The 20,412-nt window shown below is 47.7% G+C and overlaps 1 protein-coding gene across 6 annotated transcripts in view; it reads left to right on the top strand.

Moving 5' to 3' along the window:
- The window catches only part of dysf (dysferlin, limb girdle muscular dystrophy 2B (autosomal recessive)), a 377,035-nt gene that overhangs the window by 257,554 nt on the left and 99,069 nt on the right, over positions 1-20,412 (top strand). For all 6 annotated transcript variants that reach the window (XM_072577935.1, XM_072577982.1, XM_072577963.1 and 3 more), the window contains one exon: positions 19,101-19,282. In XM_072577935.1, the coding sequence (XP_072434036.1) occupies positions 19,101-19,282 (182 nt within the window). The remainder of the gene's footprint in view (positions 1-19,100; positions 19,283-20,412) is intronic.

The raw sequence follows: 20,412 nt of genomic DNA, 5'->3' as shown, positions 1-20,412 counted from the left end.
ATTAGTTTGGGATTGATACAGGGCTATGGGGATTGAGTGGGGTAGTGGGATTAGTTTGGGATAGATACAGGGCTATGGGGATTGTGTGGGGCAGTGGGATTAGTTTGGAATTGATACAGGGCTATGGGGATTGTGTGGGGCAGTGGGATTAGTTTGGGATTAATACAGGGCTATGGGGATTGTGTGGGGCAGTGAGATTAGTTTGGGATTGATACAGGGCTATGGGGGAGAGAGTGGGGCAGTGGGATTAGTTTGGGATTGATACAGGGCTATGGGAGAGAGTGGGGCAGTGGGATAAATTTGGGATTGATGCGCGCCTATGGGGAGAGAGTGGGGCAGTGGGATAAGTTTGGGATTGATACAGGGTCATGGAGAGAGAGTGGGACAGTGGGATTAGTTTGGGATTGATACAGGTCTATGGGAGAGAGTGGGGCAGTGTGTTTAGTTTGGGATTGATACAGGGCTATGGGAGAGAGTGGGGCAGTGGGATAAATTTTGGATTGATACAGGGCTATGGGGAGAGAGTGGGGCAGTGGGATTAATTTGGGATTGATACAGGGCTATGGGGAAAGAGTGGGGCAGTGGGATTAGTTTGGGTTTGATACAGGGCTATGGGGGAGAGAGTGGGGCAGTGGGATTAATTTGGGATTGATACAGGGCTATGGGGAGAGAGTGGGGCAGTGGGATTAGTTTGGGATTGATACAGGGCTATGGGGAGTGAGTGGGGCAGTGGGATTAGTTTGGGATTGATACAGGGCTATGGGGAGTGAGTGGGTCAGTGGGATTAGTTTAGGATTGTTACAGGGCTATGGGGGAGAGAGTGGGGCAGTGGGATTAGTTTGGGATTGATACAGGGCTATGGGGATTGTGTGGGGCAGTGGGTTTAGTTTGGGATTAATACAGGGCAATGGGGATTATGTGGGGCAGTGAGATTAGTTTGGGATTGCTACAAGGCTATGGGGAGAGAGTGGGGCAGTGGGATTAGTTTGGGATTGATACGGGGCTATGGGGAGAGAGTGGGGCAGTGGGATTAGTTTGGGATTGATACAGGGCTATGGGGAGTGAGTGGGTCAGTGGGATTAGTTTAGGATTGTTACAGGGCTATGGGGGAGAGAGTGGGGCAGTGGGATTAGTTTGGGATTGATACTGGGCTATGGGAGAGAGTGGAGCAGTGGGATTAGTTTGGGATTGATACAGGGCTATGGGAGAGAGTGGGGCAGTGGGATTACTTTGGGATTGATACAGGGCTATGGGGAGAGAGTGGGGCAGTGGGATTAGTTTGGGATTGATACAGGGCTATGGGAGAGAGTGGGGCAGTGGGATAAGTTTGGGATTGATACAGCTTCATGGGGAGAGAGTGGGGCAGTGGGATTAGTTTGTGATTGATACAGGTCTATGGGAGAGAGTGGGGCAGTGTGATTAGTTTGGGATTGATACAGGGCTATGGGAGAGAGAGGGGCAGTGGGATAAATTTTGGATTGATACAGGGCTATGGGGAAAGAGTGGGGCAGTGGGATTAGTTTGGGATTGATACAGGCTATGGGGAGAGAGTGGGGCAGTGGGATTATTTTGGGTTTGATACAGGGCTATGGGGGAGAGAGTGGGGCAGTGGGATTAATTTTGGATTGATACAGGGCTATGGGGAAAGAGTGGGGCAGTGGGATTAGTTTGGGATTGATACAGGGCTATGGGGATTGTGAGGGGCAGTGGGATTAGTTTGGGATTGATACAGGGCTATGGGGATTGTGTGGGGCAGTGGGATTAGTTTGGGATAGATACAGGGCTATGGGGAGAGAGTGGGGCAGTGGGATTAGTTTGGGATTGATACAGAGCTATAGGGATTGTATGGGGCAGTGGGATTAGTTTGGGATTGATACAGGACTATGGGAGTGTGGGTCAGTGGGATTAGTTTAGGATTGTTACAGGGCTATGGGGGAGAGAGTGGGGCAGTGGGATTAGTTTGGGATTGATACTGGGCTATGGGAGAGAGTGGAGCAGTGGGATTAGTTTGGGATTGATACAGGGCTATGGGAGAGAGTGGGGCAGTGGGATAAATTTGGGATTGATACAGGGCTATGGGGAGAGAGTGGGGCAGTGTGATTAGTTTGGGATTGATACAGGGCTATGGGAGAGAGTGGGGCAGTGGGATAAGTTTGGGATTGATACAGGGTCATGGGGAGAGAGTGGGGCAGTGGGATTAGTTTGGGATTGATACAGGTCTATGGGAGAGAGTGGGGCAGTGTGATTAGTTTGGGATTGATACAGGGCTATGGGGAGAGAGTGGGGCAGTGGGATTATTTTGGGTTTGATATAGGGCTATGGGGGAGAGAGTGGGGCAGTGGGATTAATTTTGGATTGATACAGGGCTATGGGGATTGTGTGGGGCAGTGGGATTAGTTTGGGATTGATACAGGGTTATGGGGATTTTTGGGGCAGTGGGATTAGTTTGGGATTGATACAGGGCTATGGGGATTGTGTGGGGCAGTGGGATTAGTTTGGGATTGATACAGGGTCATGGGGAGAGAGTGGGGCAGTGTGTTTAGTTTGGGATTGATACAGGGCTATGGGAGAGAGTGGGGCAGTGGGATAAATTTGGGATTGATACAGGGCTATGGGGAGAGAGTGGGGCAGTGGGATTAGTTTGGGATTGATACAGGGCTATGGGGGAGAGAGTGGGGCAGTGGGATAAATTTGGGATTGATACAGGGCTATGGGGAAAGAGTGGGGCAGTGGGATTAGTTTGGGATTGATACAGGGCTATGGGGAGAGAGTGGGGCAGTGGGATTAATTTGGGATTGATACAAGGCTATGGGGATTGTGTGGGGCAGTGGGATTAGTTTGGGATTGATACAGGGCTATGGGGATTGTGTGGGGCAGTGGGATTAGTTTGGGATTGATACAAGGCTATGGGGGAGAGAGTGGGGCAGTGGGATTAATTTTGGATTGATACAGGGCTATGGGGAAAGAGTGGGGCAGTGGGATTAGTTTGGGATTGATACAGGGCTATGGGGATTGAGTGGGGTAGTGGGATTAGTTTGGGATAGATACAGGGCTATGGGGATTGTGTGGGGCAGTGGGATTAGTTTGGAATTGATACAGGGCTATGGGGATTGTGTGGGGCAGTGGGATTAGTTTGGGATTAATACAGGGCTATGGGGATTGTGTGGGGCAGTGAGATTAGTTTGGGATTGATACAGGGCTATGGGGGAGAGAGTGGGGCAGTGGGATTAGTTTGGGATTGATACAGGGCTATGGGAGAGAGTGGGGCAGTGGGATAAATTTGGGATTGATGCGCGCCTATGGGGAGAGGGTGGGGCAGTGGGATTAGTTTGTGATTGATTCAGGGCTATGGGGAGAGAGTGGGGCAGTGGGATTAGTTTGGGATTGATACAGGGATATGGGAGAGAGTGGGGCAGTGGGATAAGTTTGGGATTGATACAGGGTCATGGAGAGAGAGTGGGACAGTGGGATTAGTTTGGGATTGATACAGGTCTATGGGAGAGAGTGGGGCAGTGTGTTTAGTTTGGGATTGATACAGGGCTATGGGAGAGAGTGGGGCAGTGGGATAAATTTTGGATTGATACAGGGCTATGGGGAGAGAGTGGGGCAGTGGGATTAATTTGGGATTGATACAGGGCTATGGGGAAAGAGTGGGGCAGTGGGATTAGTTTGGGTTTGATACAGGGCTATGGGGGAGAGAGTGGGGCAGTGGGATTAATTTGGGATTGATACAGGGCTATGGGGAGAGAGTGGGGCAGTGGGATTAGTTTGGGATTGATACAGGGCTATGGGGAGTGAGTGGGGCAGTGGGATTAGTTTGGGATTGATACAGGGCTATGGGGAGTGAGTGGGTCAGTGGGATTAGTTTAGGATTGTTACAGGGCTATGGGGGAGAGAGTGGGGCAGTGGGATTAGTTTGGGATTGATACAGGGCTATGGGGATTGTGTGGGGCAGTGGGTTTAGTTTGGGATTAATACAGGGCAATGGGGATTATGTGGGGCAGTGAGATTAGTTTGGGATTGCTACAAGGCTATGGGGAGAGAGTGGGGCAGTGGGATTAGTTTGGGATTGATACGGGGCTATGGGGAGAGAGTGGGGCAGTGGGATTAGTTTGGGATTGATACAGGGCTATGGGGAGTGAGTGGGTCAGTGGGATTAGTTTAGGATTGTTACAGGGCTATGGGGGAGAGAGTGGGGCAGTGGGATTAGTTTGGGATTGATACTGGGCTATGGGAGAGAGTGGAGCAGTGGGATTAGTTTGGGATTGATACAGGGCTATGGGAGAGAGTGGGGCAGTGGGATTACTTTGGGATTGATACAGGGCTATGGGGAGAGAGTGGGGCAGTGGGATTAGTTTGGGATTGATACAGGGCTATGGGAGAGAGTGGGGCAGTGGGATAAGTTTGGGATTGATACAGGGTCATGGGGAGAGAGTGGGGCAGTGGGATTAGTTTGTGATTGATACAGGTCTATGGGAGAGAGTGGGGCAGTGTGATTAGTTTGGGATTGATACAGGGCTATGGGAGAGAGAGGGGCAGTGGGATAAATTTTGGATTGATACAGGGCTATGGGGAAAGAGTGGGGCAGTGGGATTAGTTTGGGATTGATACAGGCTATGGGGAGAGAGTGGGGCAGTGGGATTATTTTGGGTTTGATACAGGGCTATGGGGGAGAGAGTGGGGCAGTGGGATTAATTTTGGATTGATACAGGGCTATGGGGAAAGAGTGGGGCAGTGGGATTAGTTTGGGATTGATACAGGGCTATGGGGATTGTGAGGGGCAGTGGGATTAGTTTGGGATTGATACAGGGCTATGGGGATTGTGTGGGGCAGTGGGATTAGTTTGGGATAGATACAGGGCTATGGGGAGAGAGTGGGGCAGTGGGATTAGTTTGGGATTGATACAGAGCTATAGGGATTGTATGGGGCAGTGGGATTAGTTTGGGATTGATACAGGACTATGGGAGTGTGGGTCAGTGGGATTAGTTTAGGATTGTTACAGGGCTATGGGGGAGAGAGTGGGGCAGTGGGATTAGTTTGGGATTGATACTGGGCTATGGGAGAGAGTGGAGCAGTGGGATTAGTTTGGGATTGATACAGGGCTATGGGAGAGAGTGGGGCAGTGGGATAAATTTGGGATTGATACAGGGCTATGGGGAGAGAGTGGGGCAGTGTGATTAGTTTGGGATTGATACAGGGCTATGGGAGAGAGTGGGGCAGTGGGATAAGTTTGGGATTGATACAGGGTCATGGGGAGAGAGTGGGGCAGTGGGATTAGTTTGGGATTGATACAGGTCTATGGGAGAGAGTGGGGCAGTGTGATTAGTTTGGGATTGATACAGGGCTATGGGGAGAGAGTGGGGCAGTGGGATTATTTTGGGTTTGATATAGGGCTATGGGGGAGAGAGTGGGGCAGTGGGATTAATTTTGGATTGATACAGGGCTATGGGGATTGTGTGGGGCAGTGGGATTAGTTTGGGATTGATACAGGGTTATGGGGATTTTTGGGGCAGTGGGATTAGTTTGGGATTGATACAGGGCTATGGGGATTGTGTGGGGCAGTGGGATTAGTTTGGGATTGATACAGGGCTATGGGGATTGTGTGGGCCAGTGAGTTTAGTTTGGGATAGATACAGGGCTATGGGGAGAGAGTGGGGCAGTGGGATTAGTTTGGGATTGATACAGAGCTATAGGGATTGTATGGGGCAGTGGGATTAGTTTGGGATTGATACAGGACTATGGGAGAGTGGGGCAGTGGGATTATTTTCGGATTGATACAGGGCTATGGGGAGTGAGTGGGGCAGTGGGATTAGTTTTGGATTGTTACAGGGCTATGGGGAGAGAGTGGGGCAGTGGGATTAGTTTGGGATTGATACAGGGCTATGGGAGAGAGTGGAGCAGTGGGATTAGTTTTGGATTGATACAGGGCTTTGGGAGAGAGTGGGGCAGTGGGATTAGTTTGTGATTGATACAGGGCTATGGAAGATAGTGGGGCAGTGGGATAAATTTGGGATTGATGCACGCCTATGGGGAGAGAGTGGGGCAGTGGGATTACTTTGGGATTGATACAGGGCCACGGGGAGAGAGTGGGACAGTGGGATTAGTTTGGGATTGATACAGGGCTATGGGGAGAGAGTGGGGCAGTGGGATTAGTTTGGGATTGATACAGGGCCACGGGGAGAGAGTGGGACAGTGGGATTAGTTTGGGATTGATACAGGGCTATGGGGAGAGAGTGGGGCAGTGGGATTAGTTTGGGATTGATACAGGGCTATGGGGAGAGAGTGGGACAGTGGGATTAGTGAGGGATTGGTACAGGGCTATGGAGAGAGAGTGGGGCAGTGGGATTAGTTTGGGATTGATACAGGGCTATGGGGAGAGAGTGGGGCAGTGGGTTTAGATTGGGATTGATACAGGGCTATGGGGAGAGAGTGGGGCAGTGGGATTAGTTTGGGATTGATACAGGGCTATGGGAGTGAATGGGGCAGTGGGTTTAGTTTGGGATTGATACATGGTGGTGCACTCCGTGGATTTGGTAACTCTTTACTCTGGTCTGTTTGCCACTTGCCTCGAAGAGATCCCTCTGGGAAGTTGCTTGGCCTGTCATGGTAACCAGACCCTGGAAGAGCTCAAATAAATCTCATGTTCATCCTCTTATTTCCCATCTCTCTGCTGGGTTTATTGCTGGGAATAAAACATCACAGTCCAATTCCTGTAAATTACCTTTGCACCCCGTTCAGGTTCTGAGCCGACATTTACAGAATTGACCGCAACCTTCCAGTTTGTCCAGTGAATCAATGGAAGAGAAAGAGGCTTTGTCTCAGAACTGTCTAGCTGGCGGGGCTTTGAGAGTTCTTATCAAACAGCTCTCAGTGAAGTTAGACTGGCATTGATAACAGGGATGGCATTGGATGGACAGTTGCAGTTTTCCTTATTCACTCTCAGCATTGAGGTCAGGCCAGCATCTATTGCCCATCCCAGAAGGTTGACCCATATCGCTGTGGGTCTGGAGTCACCTGTGAGCCACACCCCATAAGGACGGCAGCTTTCTTCCCTCACGGAAACGAGTGAGAGTTCTCCCGTCAACAATCAGCATTTGTGGTCGTCGTTTGACTTTTAACACCAGATTTTGTTTTAAAATTGAATTGAATCTGGATCCCCAGATGATTTTCTGGGTCAATAACATTTGAATCTCCAACGCTACAACAGGCTCATTAACCCAGTACACAAGCCTCCTTTAATATTTAGCCCTTCTATCCTCCAGTTCCTTTTCCCTGTCTTATCCTTAAACTCAACTCTGCTCCCCACTTCATCGGCTCCTTTTGCCACTGAGTTCTGCCCTCTCTCCAGTCTATGAGTCAAAAGGTTGCTACTGAATTCCCGTCTGGATTTGTGGCTCTCCTCTTTTCTGGCGGCTGTCCCTGGCATCTCGCACGGGGAGTGCGTTCCTCTGGCAGAGCCTGTGAGCGGTGCTGAAGTTGCCTCAGGACACTTTGGATGGAGTGAGGGGCCAGGTGTGATGTGCACCACGTGTGTGCCATGACCGAAGCCAGTTGCAGCACCAGATGGAGGAGGTAAAGGAATGATGGATGCGAGGGTGCCAATCACTCTCCTGTCAGACATCAGAGTCAGGCTGCATAGCGTTCTTGGAAAAAATACCAACTGGCACATTCACACCACGAGACCGACAGACAGCAGCTCCCCTTTACAGAGTGTGATTTGTTTCAGTGCATTTGAAGGCAGAAGGTGGAAATAGAAAATAGAGAGTGGACTCAGTAGCCTAAAAATCCAGGCTCTGAGGACAGTAGTATTTACATTCATTTAGTAACAGATCTCAGTGATGTTTATCTTGCAACTACCATTTAATTTCAGGTGCTGGCAGGTGGTGATGTGTTAACGTTACTAGGCTAACAATCCAGAACCTCCAGGCTATTGCTTTGGGGTCGTGGGATCAAATCCCAGCATGGCAGAAGGTGAAAGATGAAGTAAAGGAATGGTCTGGATTGAGAACCAGCCCATCGAGACTGCACCGACCCTCTGAAGGGCATCCCAATCTCCATCACCGCCCACCCCAATCCCCGTAACCTCACATTTCCCATGGCTAACCCATCTGGCCTGCACGTCAGTGGACACTATGGGCGATATAGCATGGTCTATCCACCCAACCTGCACAACTTGGACAGTGGGAGGAAACCGGAGCACCTGGAGGAAGCCCACGCAAACACAGAAGGAACTCCACACAGGCAGTCACCCAAGGCTGGAATCAAACTCCCTGGCGCTGTGAGGCAACAGTACTAACTACTGACCACTTCAAAGCTAACCGCACGGCGAACATCACTGGATGTTGTGAAACACCCATCTGGATTGTTAATGTCCTTTAGGGAAGGGAGCTGCCATCCTTACCTGGTCTGGCCTACATGGGACTTCAGACCCACAACAATTTGGTTAGCTCTTAACTTCCCTCTGAGGTGTTCTAATAAATTATGATGTGGAGGTGTCAGTGTTGGACTGGGTTGAGCAAGGTCAAAAATCACATGGCACCAAGTTATTGTCCAACAGATTTATTTGAAAACATAAGGTTTTGGAGCCCTGGGGCTCTGTTTTCAGATAATACTGTTGAACAATAACTTGGTGTCGTGTGGTCTTTGACCTAATAAATCACTTCAGGAAGATGGACAACTGTCCATTGGCATCTGACACTATGGGATGGGTAATAAAACCCAACCCGCACCCTCACCCAGTGAATACCCAACAGGGAAGCTCTGTAACTCAGGAGCACAAAGCTATAAAAGCGATGATTTTGGGGACCTCTGTCCAGCCTGTGATCACTGAGAAGATCCAGTGGTTGGTACGCTCCAGGTCAACTCCTGCTGTCGTGACACCCACACAAGGACCGAGACCGCAATGGCAGTGGGAGTGCTGCACTGTCAGAGATGCTGACCCATTGGCCAGGCCCTGTCCACCTTCTCAGGTGATGGGGATGGCAGGCCAATAGCAGGAGGTGCACAAGTGAAAGGCAAGAGCCTGCATTTCTTTATCACCCTCCAAAGTTTCAGCTGATGGAGCGAGTCTTTGCACATCACCCACTGTTGTGACGTGGGAAAAAAAATTCAATTTGTGCACAGCAAGATGCCACAAATCACCATTTCATTGTGAGACCTGGGCAGCAAGGCTGTGTCAGGCTGAAGGGCCTGTTTCATGCTGTAAGCCTCTGCAACTCTAATCACGCGACACTGACTGGGTTGCCTTTCATTGTTTGATCTATTGTCACATGTACCAGAGTACAGTGAAAGGCTTTGTTGGTGAGCAGTGCGGGCAGATCATTATAAGCAAGGATATACAGATCAAAGAAACTCAGACAGAGGCATACAGGACTGAATTTCACACATTTATCATTTAAGTTTAAAAGTGGAGGACGGTTATAAGAAATATTAGAGTTAGATCTGCTGTAGGGGGTTCCCAAGGAGCTGCACACTGTAGGCACCATCTTGTCTTTTCCACTCCCCAGCTCCCTGGTGATGTTTTGGTGATATCGGCTGAGAGGTTTCTGCCAGGCAGATGGAAAGGTCCTCTCAGTGTAATCGTTCCTGGTGCCTGACAGGGGCAGATGGATGTCTGTTCCTGAAAGCCCACTGTCCAGCACTCTCCCAGCACCCCTGTGAGAGAGGGCCACCTTTGTCCGTCAGCTCAGGGCGCTGCGGATCCAAACTCTCTGCTGTGTGACCGGGAGCTCAGGATCAGGGTCAGGGCTGGTCAGTCTTTTTCAATGCAAGCTTGCAGGGAACACACAGTATGTGTGTGAGTGTGTGTGTGTGTTTTGTTTGTGTGTGTATGTGTGTGTATGTCCGTGTGTCCGTGTGTGTGTTTTGTGTGTGTGCGTGTGTCTGTGTGTGGTATGTATGTGTTTGTGTGTGTGTATACATGTGTGTATGTGTGTGTAGTGTGTGTGGGTGTGTCTGTGTGTTGTACGTATGTGTTTGTGTGTGTATGTGTATACGTGTGTGTATGTGCATGTTGTGTGTGTACGTGTGTATGTGTGTGTCTGTGTGTACATGTGTGTGTTGTGTGTGTGTCTGTGTTGTGTGTATGTGTACATGTGTGTTGTGTGTGTACGTGTGTTTGTGTGTGTGTGGCTGTGTGGGTGTGTATGTGTGTGAGTGTGTCTGTGTGTTGTGTGTGTGTACGTGTGTCTGTGTGTGTGTTTTGTGTGTATGTGTGTGTGTGTTGTGTGTGTACGTTTGTGTGTGTGTGTTGTGTGTCTGTGTGTTGTCTGTGAGTGTACCTGTGTGTGTACGTGTGTGTGTGTGTGTGTGTGTGTGTGTGTGTGTGTGTGTGTGTGTCTGTGTGTGTGTGTGTGTCTGTGTGTGTGTGTGTGTGTGGTCCACATGTATACATACATACAGAAGTACAGGAGTGCAGAGACAGAGAGGACCTGGGCACCAAAACAAGGCAAATGTAGAAATGAACAGCTGCACTGGGAAAAGTTACAAAAACGAAAATCAGTGGGGAAGTAGTGGTAGGGGGGGTGGGGGTAGATTGTGGGGGGGGGGAAGGAAGACGGGGATCCAATTTAGAACTGGAAAATCCCAGTTGTGGACTTGCTGTGATGTCGGTTATAAAGGTCAGGCTGTGCAGGCTGTGGAAAGAATGCCCATTTTTAAACAGGTCTCTTTTCTTCCTGGTGGTTTCGAGAGAGTGACAGTGATTGAGAGCTCGCTGTACGAGCTGTAACATTCAAGATCCTTTCCGAAGCCGCTGCCAGCGAGAGTTCTTATATATAGATATATTTATTCTTGTTTATTGTGAAAAGTAGCCCAACTGGGGACCATTGGAAATTCTTGCAGCAGCAACCTAAAGACCTCAGGAAAAAAAAAAGGGTTTTTGTTTCCACTGATGGTTCCTAGCTTTGAAATGAAAAGAAACAGTCAATGACTTTCTCACACAGTGAAGTTTTAACACCTTCTGTCTCCGGCTCACCTTGTTTCTCCTCCGGTTTGAAAATGTGTTGCTGGAAAAGCGCAGCAGGTCAGGCAGCATCCAAGGAGCAGGAGAATCGACGTTTCGGGCATGAGCTGGCACACCTTCCTCATCAAAAAAGCCATTCTCCTTCGGTTTGTCAACTTCTGTCCTGCCTTTCCTTTCATACTTTCTCATGGCTCTTTCCTTCCCCTGCGGCTGGGAATCTTACAGTGGAGCGCGAGGCCGTTGGGCCGTTCAAACCTGTTGACGGCCCAAGGAAAGCTGCTGAGGTCCCAGAGAATCAAGGGGCTACCCTCTCTCGTCAGGGACAGAGACGACAGATGGTGAATCTTACCTGAGGGTCACCACATCTCAGAGAAGGCTTTTTCACTGGTGCGTAGGAGGTTGAGAGATGACTGTATTGGAGGCTTATAAAATCATGAGGGGCGTAGGATGAAAGTGAGGACTGCAGATGCTGGAGATCAGAGCCGAAAATGTGTTGCTGGAAAAGCGCAGCAGGTCAGGCAGCATCCATGGAGCAGGAGAATCGACGTTTTGGGCATGAGCCCTTCTTCAGGAATGAGGAGACCAAGCGTGGAGCGAAGGATCCAGAGGGGGGTCTGTTGCTGGAGGCTTCGGATTTGTTGTAGGTACTGGTTGTCCTGGTTGGGTCCAAATTGTGTTGGTCTGAATGTAGTTCGGAGTCCGTGCGGGGTCAGTCGGTTCCATAGGCAGGTGCTGAGGAAGGAGATGTGGCTGTGGTAGCGAGTCTGTTTGAGAACGTGACTGAAGAGCTTCTGGGCAGAGGAGATGACCTTGGGGGGTGCAGTGAGAGAGGGACTCACTGAGATCCTTGTAGAGGGCGGAAGAGAGCTTCTTCAAGGAAGGCATCCTTGTAAGAGGATTCGCAGTAGGTTAAAATCTTCTAGGAGAAAGTGAGGACTACAGATGCTGGAGATCAGAGCTGAAAAATGTGTTGCTGGAAAAACGCAGCAGGTCAGGCAGCATCCAAGGAACAGGAGAATCGGCGTTTCGGGCATGAGCCCTTCTTCAGGAATGAGGTGGTCTGAAGAAGGGCTCCTCATTCGTGAAGAAGGGCTGATGCCTGAAACGTTTATGCTCCTTCTCCTTGGATGCTGCCTGACCTGCTGTGCTTTTCCAGCAACACATTTTCAGCTCTGAATGGTAGGATGGGCAATTTCAAGATGAGGGGGCATATTCTTAAGGTGAGAGGAGAGAGATTTAAAAAAGACATGAGGGCAACCTTTTTACACAGAGATTGGTTCATGTGTGGAATGATGGGAATGGTGGATGTAAGTATAGTTACAAAGTTTAAAAGACGCTGATAGGTACGTGAATAGGAAAGGTCTGGAGGGATATGGGCCAGGGAATTCCATGGATTCACAACCCTCTGGGTGAAGATGTTCCTTCCCAATTCAGTCCGAAATCTGCTCCCCCTAATTTTGAGTCCTAGTTTTACCCACCATTGGAGACATCCTCCCTACTTATATCAGTCTATACCTTTCATAATTGTGTATGTTTCCAATAGATCCCCCCTCATTCTTCTGAATTCCAATTAATATAATCCCAGTCTGTTCAGTGTCTCCTCATAAGCCAACCCCCTCAACTCCGGAATCAACCTAGTGAACCTTCTCTGCACCCCCTCTAGTGCCAGTACATCTTTTCTCAAGTAAGGAGACCAAATCTGCACAGAGTACTCCAGGTGTGGCCTCACAAGCATCCTGTACAGCTGCAACATGACCTCCCTGTTTTTAAACTCAATCCTTTTAGCAATGAAGGACAAAATTCCATTTGCCTCCTTAATCACCTGCTGCACCTGCAGACCAACCTTCTGGGATTCATGCACAAGGACACCCAGCTCCCTCTGCACAGCAGCATGCTGCAACTTTTTACCATTCAAATAATAATCTGTTTTACTGTTATTCCAACCGAAATAGGTGACTTCACACTTATTTACATTGTAGTCCACCTGCCAGACCTTTGCCCACTCACTTAAACTATTTATGTTCCTCTGCAAAGTTTCACAGTACTCTGCCACTCATCTTAGTGCCATCTGCAAACTTTAACACACTACACATGGTCCCCAACTCCAAATCATCCATGTCAGTTGTCAATAATTGCGGTCCCAACACCGATCCCTGAGGCACACCGCTAGTTACTGATTGCCAACCAGAACAGCACACATTTATCCCCACTCTTTGCCTCCTATTGGTAAACCAATCCTCTATCCATGCTAATTTATTACCAATAGCACCTTGCATCTTTATCTTATGTGGCAGCCTTTTATGCGGCAGCTTGTCAAATGCCTTTTGGAAATCTAGATACTCCACATCTACTGGGTCCCCGTTGTCCACCTTGCTTGTCATGTCTTCATAGAATTCCAAAAGAGTAGTGAAGCATGACCTGTCCCTTTAATGAACTCATGCTGTGTCTGCCTGACAGGGCAATTTTTATCGAGATACCTTGCTATTTCTTCCTTGACAATAGAGATAAACCAACTTCGACTAACCCAGGAAGTTAAAGAGAGTATTAAGTTGAAAGATAAAGCAGATAGATTCAATTCCCTACAGTGTGGAAACAGACCCTTCAGACCAACAACCCTCCGAAGAGTAACACACCCAGACCCATTTCCCTCTGACTAATGCACCTAACGCTATGGGCAACTTACCATGGCCAATACACCTAATCTGCACATCTTTGGACTGTGGGAGGAAACCGGAGCACCCGGAGGAAACCCCCACAGACACAGGGAGAATGTGCAAACTCCACACAGTCACCTGAGGGTGGAAGCAAACCTGGGACCTTGATGCTGTGAAGCAGCAGTGCTCAGCACTGAGCCACCGTGCCACCCCAAGATAAGGGGGCCAAAGCCAGTGATAGCCCCAAAGACTGGGATAAATTCAGAATCCAGCAAAGGAAGACAATAGAGATAATAAAGAGAGAAAAAATGAACTACAAGACCAATATAAAAACTGACAGTAAGAGCCTCTTTTACTACATAGAAAGGAAGGGAGAGGTCAAAATGGACGTGGGCCATTTGGAAAATAAATCTGGGGAGACAGTTTTTCGGGAACAAGAAAATAGACAATAGACAACAGGTGCAGGAGTAGGCCATTCTGCCCTTCGAGCCAGCACCACCATTCATTATGATCATGGCTGATCATCCACAATCAGTATCCTGTTCCTGCCTTATCCCCATAACCCTTGATTCCACTATCCTTAAGAGCTCTATCCAACTCTTTCTTGAAAGTATCCAGAGACTTGGCCTCCACAGCCTTCTGGGGCAGAGCATTCCATACACCCACCACCCTCTGGGTGAAGAAGTTTCTCCTCAACACTGTTCTAAGTGACCTACCCCTTATTTTTAAACTGTATCCTCTGGTTTGGGACTCACCCATCAGCGGAAACATGTTTCCTGCCTCCAGAGTGTCCAATCCTTTAATAATCTTATACGTCTCAATCAGATCCCCTCTCAGCCTTCTAAGTATACAAGCACAGTCGCTCCAATCTTTCAGTGTAAGATAGTCCCGCCATTCCGGGAGTTGACCTCATGAACCTACACTGCACTCCCTCAATAGCCAGAGTGTCTTTCCTCAAATTTGGAGACCAAAACTGCGCACAATATTCCAGGTGCAGTCTCACCAGGGCCCTGTAGAGCTGCAGAAGGACCTCTTTGCTCCTGTACTCAATTCCTTTTGTTATGAAGGCCAGCATGCTATTAGCCTTCTTCACTACCTGCTGTATCTGCATGCTTGAAATGGCAGAGGAATTAAGCAGATAATTTCCATCAGTTTTTACGACGGAAGATAGTTTCAGCCTTCCATTAATATTAAACAGTACAGGGGAGGAATTAAGTTCCATCACCATCACTAGACAAACGAATCCCCTGGCCCTGATGGGGAGCTACTGAGATAGTGGGTGCATCAGTTATAACTTTCTAATAATGTCTGGATTCTGGAGAAGTAACAGAGGATAGGAAACTGCTAATGTAACACTAATATTCACAACGAGAGGGAGGCAAAAAGCAGGTAACTGGAGGCTGATCAGCCGAGCATCTATTGTCGGTAAAGTATTGGAAACAATTATTGAGAAATTAACCCCAGAGCATTTGGAAAATTATAATCTAATCAAGCAGAGTCAGCTTGGCCTAATGAAAGAGAGATCATGTGAGTAATTTGCTGGGGGTTTTCGAGGAAGTCCCAACCGCAGTGGATAGAGGGGGGCCAGTCGATGTGTTGTATTTAGGCTTCCAGAAGCTGTTTGACAAGCTACCTCACAAAAAGTTAGTCTATAAGAGCCCATGCTGTTGGAGGTAGTATATTGGCATTGAAGAGAGAACAAAAGAGTAGAATATTATTTAAATGGAGAGAAACTGCAGAGAGCTGCAACACAATGAGGATGGGACTTGTGCATGAATCAATGAAAGTTAACACACAGGGGCAGCAGGGAATCAGGAAGACTGATGGAAATCTTCACCCTGATTTCAAGATGGTTGGAGTATAACAGTGCAGAAGTCTTACTCTAACTGTATAACGTGCTGGTGAGACCGCATCTGCAGTACTGTGAGCAGTGTTGGTTCCCTTATTTAAGGGAATGATATTTCATTGGAGACAGTTCAGAGAAGGTTCATTAGGATGATCCCTGGTATGGAGAGACTGTATTAAGACCAAAGATTAAACAGGTTGGGATTCTATTCACTGGAGTTTAGAGGAATGAGAGGTGATTGCATTGAAACATATCGGACTCTGAAGGGTCAATGCTGAGAGAATGTTTCCCCACATGGAACAGTCTAGGACCAGAGGGGACAGTCTCAGGATAAAGAGGCACCAATTTAAGATGGAGGTGAAGAGAAATTTCTTCTCTCAGAGGGTTGTGAGTCTTTGGAACTCCTCGCCACAGAGAGAGCTGTGGGAGCAGAGTCCATGTGTATGTTTAAGGCTGAGGGAGATTCTTGATCAGTTGGGGAATCAAGAGTTGGAGGGAAAGGACAGGAAAATGGGCATGAGGAATCAGCCATGGCCCTACAGAGTGGCCAAGCAAGCTTGAGAGGCCGAATGGCCTTCATTAGTTCTTATGGTCTTATTCTCTGTCCAAGCTAATAAATTACCCATATCCCATGTGATCTTATCTTGTGTCTGAACTATTTGTACCACACCTTATCAATTTATTATTGTCATATGTACTGACATACAGTGCAAAGTGTAGTTTTGTGTGCTGGAATGTCTTCTGGAATTCTAGATGTACTGGATTCTCATTGTCTATACTATTTACATCTTCAAAGAACTCTAGCAAATTAGTCAAACATGATTTACCTTTCATAGAACCTTGCTGACTCTAATGGATTGCTTTTTGACTTTTCAAATGTCCTGTTATTACTTTCTTAATAATGGATTCCCAATGACAGATGTTGTCACCATAGTCATTTTAACAACACCTTCCAAACCCCAAGGAATAAAAGAGTGGTGAGAGTATGATAAGGGCCGATTGAGCATAGTAATGGGAAGTCGTGTGTGGAGTCAGAGGAGATGAGTGAAGTGCTCAATGAATACTTTTCATCAGTATTCATACTAGAAAAAGACAATGTGGTCGAGGAGAATACAGAGATACAGGCTACTGGACTAGGTGGGATTGAGGTACATAAGAAGGAGGTGTTAGCAATTCTGAAAGTGTAAAAGTAGATAAGTCCCCTGGGCCAGTTGGGATTTATCTGAGGATTCTCTGAGAAGCTGGGGAGGAGATTGCAGAGCCTTTTCCTTTTGTCTTTATGTCGTCATTGTCTGCAGGAGTAGTGCCAGACAACTGGAGGATAGCAAATGTTGTCCCCTTATTTAAGAAGGGGGCGGCATGGTGGCTCAGTGGTTAGCACTGCTGCCTCACAGCACCAGGGTCTCAGGTTCGATTCCAGTCCCGGGCGACTGTCTGTGTGGAGTTTGCACATTCTCCCCGTGTCTGTGTGGGTTTGCTCCCACAGTCACAAAGATGTGCAGGTTAGGGTGAATTGGCCATGATAAATTGCCCATAGTGTGAGATGCATTAGTCAGAGGGAAATGGGGCTGGGTGGGTTACTCTTCGGAGGGTCGGTGTGGACTCGTTGGGCCGAAGGGCCTGTTTCCACACTTTAGGGGATTTAATCTAAAGGGGAGTAGAGACAACCCTGGAAATTGTAGACCAGTGAGCCCTACTTTGGTTGTGGGTAAAGTATTGGAAAGGGTTATAAGAGATAGGGTTTATAATTATCTAGAAAGGAATAAGTTGATTAGGGATAGTCAACAAGGTTTTGTAAAGGGTAGGTTGTGCCTCACAAACCTTATTGAGTTCTTTGAGAAGGTGACCAAACAGGTGCATGAAGGTAAAGCGGTTGATGCGGTGTATATGGATTTTAGTAAGATGTTTGATAAGGTTCCCCATGGTAGGCTATTGTAGAAAATATAGAGACATTGGATTGCATGATATTTAGTGGTTTAGATCAGAAATCGGCGAGAAGAAAGAAGCAGAGAGTAGTGGTTGATGGGAAATATTCATCCTGGAGTTCAGTTACTAGTGGAATGCCACATGGATTTGTTTGGGTCCACTGCTGTTTGTCATTTTTATAAATGGCCTGGATGAGGGTGTAGAAGAATGGGTTAGTAAATTTGCAAATTACACTAAGGTCGGTGGAGTTGTGGATAGTGCCGAAGGATGTTGTAGGCTACAGAGGGACATAGATAAGCTGCAGAACTGAGCTGAGAGGTGGCAAATGGAGTTTAATGTGGAAAAGTATTAGGTGATGCACTTTGGAAGGAGTAACAGGAATGCAGAGTACTGGGCTAATGGGAAGATTCTTGGTAGTGTAGATGAGCAGAGAGATCAAAGCAAATTACTGTAGATGCTGGAATCTGAAACCAAAAAAGAAAATGCTGGAAAATCTCAGCAGGTTTGGCAGCATCTGTAAGGAGAGAAAAGAGCTGATGTTTCGAGTCTAACTGACCCTTTGTCAAACCCTAGCTTTGACAAAGGGTCAGTTAGACTCGAAACGTCAGCTCTTTTCTTTCCTTACAGATGCTGCCAGATCTGCTGAGACTTTCCAGCATTTTCTCTTTTGAGCAGAGAGATCTCTGTGTCCATGTACATAGATCCTTGAAAGTTGCCACCCAGGTTGACAGGGTTGTTAAGAAGGCGTACAGTGTGTTAGCTTTTATTGGTAGAGGGATTGAGTTTCGGAACCATGAGGTCATGCCGCAGCTGTACATAACTCTGGTACGGCCACACTTGGAGTATTGTGTACAGTTCTGGTCACTGCATTATAGAAAGGAGCTTTGGAAAGGGTGCAGAGGAGATTTACTAGGATGTTGCCTGGTATGGAGGGAAGGTCTTACGAGAAAAGGCTGGGGACTTGAGGCTGTTTTCATTAGAGAGAAAAACATTAAGATGTGACTTAATTGAGACATATAAGGTAATCATAGGGTTAGATAGGGTGGACAGTAAGAGCCTTTTTCCTTGGATGGTGATGGCTCACACAAGAGGACCCAGCTGTAAATTGAGAGGTGATAGATATAGGACAGATGTCAGGGGTAGTTTCTTTATACAGAGAGTAGTGAGGGGGTGGAACGACCTGCCTGCACCAATAGTAGACTCACCAACTTTAAGGGCATTTAAATGGTCATTGGATAGGCATATGGATGAGAATGGAATAGTGTAGGTTAGATGAGCTTCAGATTGGTTCCACAGCTGGGCACAATATCAAGGCCTGTGTTGCGCTGTAATGGCCTATGTTCTATGTTCTAAACCCATTATCTACTTCCATCTAGAAGGACAAGGGCAGTAGCTACTTGGGGACACCACCACCTGCAAGTTCCCCTCTAAGCCACTCATTTGGAAATATTTGGCCATTCCTTCACTATTGCTGGGTCATATTCCTGGAATTCCCTCCCTAAGGGCATTGTGGGTCAACCCACACCCAATGGGCAGTTCAAGAAGGCAGCTCACCCCCACCTTCTCAAGGGGCAACTAGGGATGTGCAATAAAGGTTGGACCAGCCAGCGACACCTGTTTCCCAGGCATGAATTAAAGAAAACCAACTCTGGCTGTTTGGGTTAAGGGTTCCATGTGTAAACTGACTTGGCTCTTTATCTTCTCGTTACAGACCCATACGCCATTGTCTCATTCCTACACCAAAGCCAAGCGACCGTGACAATGAAAAGCACCTTGAACCCCACCTGGGACCAGACCCTCATCTTCCATGAAGTGGAGATTTTCAGTGATTCCAACATCACCACCAATAACCCTCCTAACATTGTGGTTGAGTTGTATGACCACGACACCTACGTAAGCCTGGTGATCTGTATTATTTATATCGCTTGTATCACACAGAAAATTGCAGAGTTCATTTGGCCTGTTACGTAGCCATAGGGAAGGCCGTTCAGCCCCTTTAGACTGTTTCGCCAGGACAGGAGAAGAGCTTCTGACACAGGTCCTGTGTCTAGGCCCCTCGTGATCTAGAAAACGTCTTTCAAATCAAATCAAATCAAATCAAATCTCCTCTTCACTTTATCCTGTTCAATGAAAACACTTCCAACCTCTCCAACCTGGCTTCACAAGCTCCTTATCCCTGAAACCTGTGACGCCTTACGGGCTGAGTGCACTGGAAATGAAACGCCACAATTTCTGACGCTGAAGTAAAATGATAGATGCTGGAACTCTGAAACACAGACAGAGAAACAATAATTGGCAGCATCTGTGAAGAGAGAAACACAGTGAAAGTTTGGGAGTCCAGTGACCCTTCTTCAGAATAGAATTCACTGTTTGTTTGTTTGAAGGTGACTGATTGTTGGAAAAGCCCATCTGGTTGAGTAACATCCTTTTAGGGTAAGTAATCTGCCACCTTTCCCTGGCCTGGCCTGTGACTACTGACCCACAGCAATTTTAACTTATTCATGGGATCAGGGCGTTGCTGTATTTATTTCCCATTGCCAGGGGGCAGTTAAGAGTCACCCACATTGGCTGAGGTTCTGGAGTCAAATGTAGGCCAGGTATGGATGGCATAAAGGGCTTCAGTGAACCAGAAGGGATTTTCCTGACAATCGGTCATCGTTAGATTTTAATCGAATTCACATTTCGCCACCTGCCGTAGCAGGATTTGAACCTAGATCCCCAGAACATTGCCTGGGTTGCTGCAGTAACAGCCCAGCGATAATGCCACTAGGCCACCACCTCCCCATTGTGGTTGAGCCCCAACTTCCCTCTGAAATGGCCAAACTACATGGTTAAGAGATTTGTGTCAAGATTGGGAGAGCTGTCTCTCAGATAGTCAAGGAACAGCCTGACATAGTCATAATCACAGAACTACACCTGACAATGACCCATACCACTATTACCATCCCTGGTCATGTATGGTCTCCCCAGAGGTGCTGGCACTGTGGCATTCACTCAAGAAGCTCGACACCATCCAGGACAAA

The sequence above is a fragment of the Chiloscyllium punctatum genome, chromosome 1 (genome assembly GCF_047496795.1).
Source record: "Chiloscyllium punctatum isolate Juve2018m chromosome 1, sChiPun1.3, whole genome shotgun sequence".
Lineage (NCBI taxonomy): Eukaryota > Metazoa > Chordata > Chondrichthyes > Orectolobiformes > Hemiscylliidae > Chiloscyllium > Chiloscyllium punctatum.
This window is presented reverse-complemented; position numbering and strand designations above follow the sequence as displayed.